Source organism: Orycteropus afer, unplaced genomic scaffold (assembly GCF_000298275.1).
Source record: "Orycteropus afer afer isolate SDZICR_OR568_19922 unplaced genomic scaffold, OryAfe1.0 scaffold00182, whole genome shotgun sequence".
NCBI classification, from domain to species: domain Eukaryota; kingdom Metazoa; phylum Chordata; class Mammalia; order Tubulidentata; family Orycteropodidae; genus Orycteropus; species Orycteropus afer.
This window is the reverse complement of record NW_006921769.1, coordinates 4,021,717-4,032,462: the sequence shown is the minus strand read 5'-3', so window position 1 is coordinate 4,032,462 and position 10,746 is coordinate 4,021,717. Positions and strand designations below refer to the sequence as shown.

General features: G+C 37.7%; 1 protein-coding gene across 1 annotated transcript in view; it reads right to left on the bottom strand.

Moving 5' to 3' along the window:
- ENPP3 (ectonucleotide pyrophosphatase/phosphodiesterase 3) overlaps nt 1-5,769 on the bottom strand; it is a 134,767-nt gene extending 128,998 nt beyond the window's left edge. The window contains exons 1-4 of the mRNA XM_007947391.1: nt 5,616-5,769; nt 5,316-5,438; nt 3,933-4,058; nt 2,105-2,165 (exon numbers count right to left, since the gene is read on the bottom strand). Of these exons, the coding sequence (XP_007945582.1) occupies nt 2,105-2,165; nt 3,933-4,058; nt 5,316-5,438; nt 5,616-5,769 (464 nt within the window). The remainder of the gene's footprint in view (nt 1-2,104; nt 2,166-3,932; nt 4,059-5,315; nt 5,439-5,615) is intronic.
- Between the last annotated feature and the right edge of the window lie 4,977 nt (nt 5,770-10,746).

The window sequence follows — 10,746 nt, the reverse complement described above, 5'->3', positions numbered from 1 at the left end:
AGTGCCTAAGGCACTTGACTGCTAACCAGAAGGCTGGCAGTTCAAACCCACCAGCCACTCCTTGGAAGGAAGATGGGGCAATGGGGCAATCTACTTCCGTAGTGATACTGTCTCGGAAACCCAAGGAGGGGTCGCTATGAGTCAGGTCCGACTCCACAGCACATAACAACAACAACAACAACACCAGGTATAGGGGTGGAGAAGATAGGGAGATTCATAACTGAGAGGGCAGAGTTTCTGTTAAAGGTGATGGAAAAATTTGGAAATGGATAATGGTAATGGTTGTGCATGAAGAAATTGATTAATGTCATTAAATTATACATGTAGAAATGTTGAAATGGCAACTATTTTGTTATATATATATGTGTGTGTGCGCGCGCGCACGTGTGTGTGTGTGTGTGTGTGTAACATAATTTAAAAAATTGTTTTTAAAATCAAAAGAGTGGAATCCAGATTTCCAGTATACCTCTTCCTTAATGGTCTCCTTGCTCCACCAAGCTAGCTACTCCAGTACTGCCATACGGCATTACAAAAGCACAATTATAAAGCAATGCTACTCTGAACATCTTTGTAGCTAAAACACCTGCTATTATTTCCTTAAGATACATTTCCTAAAGGTGAAATTTCCTGGTCAAAAGACAAGTACTTTCAAAAGAGATTAATGTATTTTGTCATAATTTTCTTGTTAAAATATAAATCAATTTATATATCCCTAAACACAAGAGGTGGCTGGTACTTTATACCAATCATAGTGTATTGATTACTGTAGCATAAAAATTGTATCTTCTTTTCATTTTTATTTCTCTGATTGCTAATATGGTCGAACATTACATGAATATTATTTTTATTATGTATGATGAAGCTTGTCTAGGGCTCACTGTATACCAAGAATTATTTCATTTTATCATAGCAAAAAGTATAAGGACAACTTGCAAGACAGACACTGATACTATCTCTAGCTTATATATGAGACAGGTAGAGAGCATCGGGTAACTTATCCAAGGTGTCCCATGCCAATAGAGGCAGAGCTAGGCTCTCAGCCCACATGTCTCTGACTTAGCCCACACTCATTGTACTACAATTACTAGCAAAATAATAAAGCAAAGAATCAAGCAAAGTGAAATAAGGCCTTAAATGTACAGCAAGTAGGGCTTCATTTAACGCATTATCTCTAGACACTAAAATGATATTACTGGTGAATATTATTAACAGTGAGCAGAATTATCATTGCATATTATATCTCAAAAATATAGACCCATCTATATCTGTAAGCAGGGGATGAGGGGGGTGAGAAGAGGAATGATTCCAATGGAGTAAATGGAATAACAGGAAACATAATACGAGGGCGTCCGTGTGCCTTCTTCCTCCCCTTCCCCATTTCTTCACCGATTCCCTTCTGGTCTCATCTTGCATCACCTAGGACACCAATTTTACAATTCCAAACCTTCCTAAAGCCAGGTATTCCTTTACCCTTCTTCCCCCTCATCACTATTCTCCCACAGCTTAGACTAGGGGAGTGCAGTAGCTCAAGGTCAGAGGGCAACTGGAAGAAACGGAAGTGTCAATTGCTTGTGAGGTGATATGGGACACCTTTTCAAGGCTGGCAAAAGCCAGAAAGCAGCCATTACAGAAATGTGGAAGAGATTCATGCGGCAAAGTGTGTTACCTCCCGTGCTCATTATCCGGGCCCACCTGACAAAGTCTTGTCATTCACCTTTCATTGTGAGGTCAGCCAGGGACAAACCTCTTTCCTTCCCCTTAGAAAGAATACATTTGAGGTGCTAGGATGTTAATAAAAAAGGGTCTGGCGGGAGTCATTTCAGTCTAAATTCCTGTCCTGGCCATGGGACTTTAGAAATGTTAGTATTAATGTTCCAATCAATTTTAAGCCAGTGTAAAGCATGAATATAATAAATTAATATAAAAGCACTCTGAAAACGATTAAGCAAATGAAGTCTAACTTTGAAGCTATAAGGAATCTAAACCTTTGATAACTTTTCTGTTTTGAAATATAAATAGATTTGAAGAAATTCCACCCAGCCTCTCTATCACATTCCCACGTCCAACTGTTAAAGGATGATAAAAATCCCCATATTGACCTTACCCTTCTGGACAATGGGACTGCTCAGCTGTGCTGCACTCTTCTTTCATCCATGCTGTTTCTCCTGAAAACCATAAGATGAAAATTTCTAGACTGCGGTACCACAGATAAGAAAAGACAAACAAGTGTTCAATGGATGTAATCTCAAACCAATTAGTTCATTGACTCCAATAACAAAATTCTTCCAGAACACAATAAATGCTGTTGAACATGAACACTAGATTAGAGATAAAAAGGCATTGACTCTAGGATTTGTTTCTAAATAATACAAAATTGAAGGGGAAGGGAGGCCAAGGAATGAAAGGTACATTTTGTTTTTAAAAAAAGTAAAAACCTTGGAAATGGACAAAAAAGATGACAAAACACTAAATTTCATTTAAATGCCATGCTGGGAATTGTCTAAAAGGCTCATGTATAAATCATCTAATTACTTAGGTAATTTAAAAATATGACTATAAATGTAGAATCTTTAGAGTTGAATTTGTATATTTATTAAAAAATAAAATGAAATGCTTAAACTAACTCCATCAACCAGTTAATGGAAGCTCTGGTGGTGTAGTGCCTAAGGCATCTGACTGCTAACCAGAGGCTGATGGTTCAAATCCACCAGCTGCTCATCGGAAGGAAGATTGGGCAATCTACTTCCGTAGAGATACCCAAGGAGGGGTCGCTATGGGTTGGATCCAACTCGATGGCAGTGAGTTTGATTTGGGAACCAGTTAATGTTAAAGGTAAATGTTAACATTCCTTTTTAATAATTATTTTTGTTTCTGCTAAGCTCAAGCAATATTGTGAAATGAAGTCAGTGGCAAATCTTATCACCTGCACTGAGGATGTCTTGAGATAACAAGAGTGGTAATAGTGTGGCTTGGGGGAGAGACAGAGGTAAGAGGCAGTATGCTCGGTACTTATAGAAAGAAGCAAACTGGAAACTACGCTTGCCTCGTGGATTCAGAGGAATTTTTTAATGACACAATATTCACTATTAAATATTGCAGTTATTATTAAGGAAAGGAATAAGTTACCATTCCAGCCTTTAGTTTCCTTTCTGACATCCCTTTTCAGCTGATTTTTGGTTATATTTTATATAAAAACTGACTCATCTATTAGTTTAAAGCATTTTCTACTAACAGATTATAGCTAATAAGGTTTCTATTATAACATTTTCTTTCTAATTCAAAACTCAGAATTCAACTTAATCTCTTTTGTCTAAAAATATTAAAAGATGTAAGTTAGCTCAATTGTGTGTGGTGTTATGAAAAAGAGGGTGATAGCTTTGTTGCTATGATAGCTTTGTTCCTATGTGTATATGTGCATTTTCTCTAAATTCCATCAGCTATCCTGAAGGATCAGTGACTCCAAAAACATCAAACAAAAAAAGAAATTCCACACCACTTGCTAAGTGGCCCAAGCAGGTGGAATCAGGATTTTAATCTTGAAGGTCCTTCATTGGTCATGTCAGGACACAGTTGTTTCAACATAATTACACACTAGCATAATAGACTGATATTTGGGCCAGAAAACCATAACATTTTAACTTTATAATCTGCTATCCAGTTTATCAAACCACAAGTTTCTGCTATAGTCACTGGATTCAAAAAGATCTTGTCTTACAGACAGATATGGAATTTCAAGCTCTATCCTCTTCTCCGTGATATTTATGCTGTAAGTTCCTTCCCTAGATAGTACATAAACCCCATTTCTTTCCACAGAACACACTTTTCATCCTTTGTTCTTCATGGAGTAGTTGAAGATTCTTTGATTTCTTTAATCAGCCAGCCCTAGGGTACTGAACTCAGAGACACATGGTGGTCAACATCCTTCTGCTTACCTTGGCAAACAGTCTTGTAATCAACACAGCAGTCTTTCCTCTGCAAGCAGTCATCAGAGCAAGAGCAAAGAGCAGATTCCAGTCTGATCTCCCCACAACGAAATTTATTACAGGTCCATATTCGAGCTGTAAAATTGCACAACTCATTTCAGAGCATTGAACTAATTTTATGTGTCCAATTCAGAAAGAAAACAGAAATATCATGCCTTTCCTCCCATATTATTCTCCAATGTTTGGTTTATCCACATTAAGAAAGGGAAATACATAACACAAAATGAGTGTCATCTACCACTTTGCCTCATTACCATGGATGGCAAAGAGAGTGCAGCTTTGTTCACTGCAGCTCTGCTCTACTAGCAGGTATACGTCCGGGCAAACTCAGAGCAATCACTGGTCCTATTCCCACCAAAGAATAGGAGCTCCCAACAGCGAAGAATCACTAGACCACACTGACAGCACCTATGAGCTGTTTTTCCCAGCCTTATCTAAGGACAGGTAGCAAGGAAGAGACAGCAACAACCAAAGGAACAGGTGCACAATCAGGTCTGCAGAATCTGGGCAAGTCAGGGTGCTTCCCAGATGGCAGTGACAGAGGTGGTAGATCAGCTCTCAACCACACCTCTGGACTCTCCCAGGCTATATGGTTGTTAGGAGATCAGTTTAGATAAATCTCACTGCTAAACAACAACAGAAAAAAAAAAAAAAAAAAAGCAAGAGGCTGCCTCCTACTGCCACCTGCTAGGAAACAGTGACTAAAATCAACACCAGCCATATGCTGGCATAAATGTTAAACAGGTGACAAATGTTAAGTAGGTGACTGTTGTGTGCTGCTATTGTGTACACAGTTCTGTATCCCATATCACTTATTATTTACTTAGGAAGAAAAGATTTTTGGAGACTAAGCAAAAAGAATACAAATCTACGCTAGGATATCACTTACCTCTGCCCTGTTCAAATAGCATAATGTCAGTAGCTCTGCTGTCTTAATCTTCACTCTCCTCCAACCACTAGACCCCTTTTCCTTGATTTCCTAGAGAATTAACACTGCAAGCTATTGCTCCCACCTAAAGAACAGTGTTCCTCAAATTGTAACCTGTAGAACACTAGCACCATGAAGTTTGAGAACCACTGAAAATGAAATTCAGCAGGATGGTTAACTTTAAGCCATAGTAAAACACCATTGAAATATATGTAATTATACAGCATTCCTTGTGCTATAGATATTTATCCCTGAATTTTCACTAAACAAAGTGAGAACTCTGTGTTTAGCACTCTAAAGAGGGAAATGATAATAGATTGTGTCTGCAAGGTGTCAAGGTGAACATTTGAATACCCATGATAGTACAACCAACATGCTACCAAACTTATTCTCAAAATTCATACTTGATTCCACACAGGTTTCTTCAAAATCCCAGCAGCAGTCGCCTCGGTCCTTACATTGCGCATCGCACCGACAGCCCAACAGCCCTTTAAATGATGAATCAAAGCATTTCCTCCTGCAGCTGCCTGTAGAGTGAAGGAAGTAAGGACACTAAAGCTTAGAAATTATCCAATATCTCATGCTTAGATGGTAGACGCACACAGAAATACTTAGCATGGACCAGGCAAGACAAATAGATGGTTGTTATGACGCAGTGTGATCTGTCAGTGAAATGTGATAGACAACAAGACATGGATACATACAATGGTACATGGGAGCACATGGGGTAGGGGAAGGGGGGAGACCAAAATCAGCAAGAGGGTATGGAGGACACCCTTGAGTCATGGGAGAGGCATCAGGATTTTTAAGATCAGCAAAACAGAGCAAGGCAAACTCAGAGAACAGCAGATAGGCCATAATGGCCAAGGAGTAGATTAACAAGCAGAAAGGTGCCTATACCATATGAAGAAGGTGGAAGCCTAATCTTTGATAATGTGAAGCCATAAAGAGCAAGCCAACGATAAGTAACTGGATTTGTGTTTTAGAAGTCCTCTCTGGGAAATAGGTGGAGGGGCACAAAGGAGATGAAACTCTTGGACCAAGCAGGAGGTTTTAACCCAAATCACAAATAATAATGGCCTAAAGATAATGGCCTAACCAGTAGATAAAAGGAATATACAGAGTTAGAATAAATTAAAGTACAATTAATAATGTTTTAACATAGAGTGAACTAGAGGAATTAGTCTAGAAGACTTTCAAGATATACACCAGGGGCCTAAAAGAAAGTTCAGTTTTACTAGACAGCTGAAGATTAGCTATATTCATAGGTAAACCAAAACCAAACCCACTGCCCTGGAGTCAATTCCTACTCATAACAACCCTTTAGGACAGAGTAGAACTGCTCCATAGGGTTTCCAAGGTTATAAATCTTTATGGAAGCATACTGATTGCCTCATCTTTCTCCCACAGTGTGGCTGGTCTATTCAACCACTGACCTTTTGGTTAGCAGCTGAATTCCTTAACCACTATGCCACCAAATTTCACAGATTTATAGACATAGATATACAGATATAGATAAAGAGATATAGCCTGAAAATCATCACATAGTTGTAAACTCATTACTTTATTCCACAAATATCTATTTTAGCATTATTATGTGTAAGATGCTGTGCTAGGCATTGGGAAAAACTAGTAATGAAAATGTAGTTATAGATATTTTATATTAATATATTATATTAATAATATAATAAAAGTAGTAGTAACTACAAAGGGGTATTGGGACAATTGACTACCTATATGGGTATTGACTACCCATATTGGGAGAGAAAGGGTCTCTTCATGTTCTTACCTCACAACATACGCACAAAGTTAAGCTTGAACGCTTAAGCTTTAGGAAGGAACTTAGCAGCATATAAATGCTCCAAGGGTCAAGTAGATAAGGAGAGGATTTCAGGGGTTGCCTTGTACGAATAAACTCGAGGGCAACCAACAAACACAATATTCAAAATACACATAAAAGGTTAAAGAAGGTGACATCTAATATAACAGGCCCAGACAGGAGTAGTTCTCAAAAGGATGTTGTTGCTGTTGTGTGCCGTCGAGTCAGCCCCGACTCATAGCGACCCCTCCTTGGGTTTCCGAGGCAGTATCACTACGGAAGTAGGATTGCCCAACCTTCCTTCCGAGGAGTGGTGGTGGGTTTGAACCACCAGCCTTCTGGTTAGCAGTCAAGCACCTTAGGCACTGTGCTACCAGAGCTCAAAAGGATAGATCTCCCCAACTCATCCTACTCTAAGTTGAGCCCAAAGAACATAAAACAAAAGACGGAAATGACTTTCAAAAGTGCTATTACAAAAGGATAATGAACATATGGAAGATTATCACTAGCAATCAAACAGATGAAATATATATTGTTGTTAGTGGTGTAAATTTGTAAAATCTTTCAGGAAAGTGATTTGACAATACAAAATAAAAGTCTTAAAATGTGAATTTAAAAAAAAAAGAGAGAGAGAGAAGAAAATAAGAGGGACACAGAAAGGCAGAGAGAAAGAAAAGTGAGGTTATGAAAATATGAATATAATATTGCTATTATATCCTTAAAATATCTGGAAAAGTATAAAATATTGTGACCTCTTGGTTGCCATTAAGAAGGGGAACATGGTGGCTATGGTACCCTAGCATAAGGAATCCTTGTGAATGAATAATAGAATTGTATTACTTATTATATATTTTTTCAACTTTATTGCTCTAAATATTTTAGTTTTTGAACTATCAAATTACATATGTAATGATAGTGAGGCTAGACACACGTACACAATCAACTGTATATTATGAGGCTACTTCTCCAATTTAGTGGATAAAATATGAGAAAAACACAACAACAGCTAGTTACAGCTGACTTGAAGCAAATAATAACTATCAAGTAGAACTTTTTGTAGTCCACCATAGGAGTATCATCCTTGTCTGGATCTGGATGTTGAACAGAAAGAAAGAAAACTGATGTTATAGATAAATTCCAAATGAATGTATTTGATAAATCCAAATTACACAGAGACAAAAGAAAATCAGTTACAAAAACCATTGCACCACTCTACATTAAAATTTTATAAAGTTTAAACATTTCTAATCATGCAAGAGTAATGAAGATCAAAATGAATTTTATAAAGGAGTTCAGGGAAGTTCAACAGGATTAACATATCATCTAACTGAAATCATATCTGCATAATATACCCAATCTCTCAAGAGATAAACAGGCCTTACTCTTAAATATGGACCAGACATTTTAGGACAGCAGAATAGCATCCAACATGTAAGACAAAGAACAGAACAAACAAGAAAGAAACTTGGTCGAAAAGGAAATAATGCAAGGAGCAGAAGAGTTAAACATACACACGTGACCAAAAAACACCTGAGATCCTCAGAAAACAGAGAAGTTACTGTGTCTATGATATAAGAAAAAAATCTCCAACTAAGAGAATAACATTTGGACATAAAAACATGAGAGCAGTAATTAAAAAAAAAAATGCAATTAAAAGGGTGTGTTAGGTAAAATTACAATCCTAAAAAGATTCCATGCCCTAATCCCTGCGATTGTGAATATATTGCTTTACATGATGAAGGGATTTGTAATTAAGACTACTAATTAGGGTGAAAATGAAATGAATTCTGCCAACAAATAGTGAACTTGAAAGAAGATCCTCAAGTCCCAGATAAGAACTGTAAGCCTGACCAATACCTTGATTTTAGCCTGGTGAGACCCTGAGCCGAGAATTCAGCCACACCGTGCCAGATTTCTCATCTACAAAAATTGTTAGATAATTTATTTGTGCTACATTTGTAGTAATTTGTTACATAGTAATAGAAAACTAATGTAAGGGCTTAGACAGTAAAGGTGGGAAAGTAAAATAAAGAGATGGAAAATATCAGAGTAGAGATTTAAAAGTTTAAAGATTAATATAGATAACATTGGTAACATCCAAAAGTGAGAACATCAAAATTGGCCACCAAGTTTTCAACGGCAAAACTCACACCAAGAGATCATCAGGAATAAAACCAAAAAACCAAACCCACTGTCATCGATGGAGTCCATTCCAAGTCATAGTGGCCCTAACGGAAAGAGTAGAACTACTCCACAAGGTTTCCAAGGCTATAAATCTTTATGGAAGTAGACTGCCTCATCATTCTCTCACACAGTGGCTGGTAGGCTTGAACTGCCAACCTTTTGGTTAGCAGCAGCTCAATGTTTTAACTAGAGCTCCTTACAAGACTGAAGAGTATTGAAATCTTCCAGAGATAAATCATGAATCTACAAAATCCACAAAGAATCATGAATGGCATCACTTTCTCAAAATCAACACTGGAAGTCAGAAGAAAACACAATGATGTCTTCAAATTCCCAGAGGAAAATTATTGTCATTCTAGAATTCAATATACAGCCAAGCTATCAAGTGTGAGTCTGGGATGATAAAGATGTCTTCAGATAGGCAAGAATTCAGATTACATGTCCCAGACATCCTGTCCTAAGAAGAAATCAACTGATGGATGTTCTTTAGCAAAATGAGAAAACAAAACAAAAAAGTGAAGAATATGAGATGCAAAAAAACATGAGATCCAGCACAGTAGAGAAGTTAAAGGAAATAATAACCATACACCAAACCAGGAGAACAATCAACAGAGATGGGGGCAAGAAGACAGAGAAACAAAAATTAAAACAGAAATAGTCCTCTAAATCCAACTTTACACATCAAAACTAGAAAGCCAGATAATGACAAGAGTTGAGGGGATATGTGGTGAAAGTAGAGTAGGCTACAGCCATCCTAGAAAGAGCAGTCTGGGGCTAATTTAGAAGATGTAAACCCTAGGATCCAGGAATTTTATTCCTGGGTGTATGCCAAGACAAATTTCACAAAGGTCCATAAAAAACCTGTGGGATTTATGTGATGGTGTAGAACTGACTTAGATCTGAGTGTCCAGCACTGAAAGAAGCCGTAGGTCAAAGGACATGATAGATATATGCCAAAGAGTACCACATAGTAGAATAGACACAAAACAATAGGTGCACTCTTAGCAATTGAAATGGATCTTAAAAACACAGTGTGTGGTACAAAAAAGTGAGATTATAAAGAGAGATAAATAGTGATGTAGATCTAAATATATGTCCAATACCTTTTACGTGAATGGTTTTTACATTTTTATATTCACTGTTCTACTTGAAACACTTTCTGAATTTGACTTCCAGAACACTACAGTCATGGCTTTCCTCCCACATTCCTTACCACCCCCTTTAGTCATTTTCTGTGTGTGCGTTCACACCTCATCTTCCCAATCCTTTCATGTTGGCAGTCCTCAGTCTCACGGTTTTAAATCCCGCATATGAAGATGAAAGCCACCATATTATATGTCCACCAGGGCTTCCCTTGTATAAGCCAGATGTCAACTACATTCTTGACATCTCCAGTCAGAAACCTAGTAGATATTTCAAACTTAACATTCAAAACTAAACTCCTAATTTCCTTCTGCAAACCAGCTCCTTCTACAATCCTTATTTTGACTACAAAAACTCGGTATTCCACATGTTCAGACAAAAAAATCTACCCAGGTGTATAGTAGAGCTGACAAGGGGCAAGGTTGTAGTCACTGCTTGGTCACAGCCAGCTACCAAGAGGGACCGAGTAGTTGAACCTATGGGCTCGGGACCATAGTCGCAGGGGACATCAAGCTCAATTGGCATAACATACTATACAAAACATTGTTCCACCTCCTACTTTGGTGAGTAGAGACTGGGGTCTTAAAAACTTGCAAGCTGCCATCTAGATGCAATGATGGGTCTCTCCTCATCCAGAGCAAAGAAGAATGAAGAAAACCAAAAAATCATGGAAATAATTAGTCCTAGCA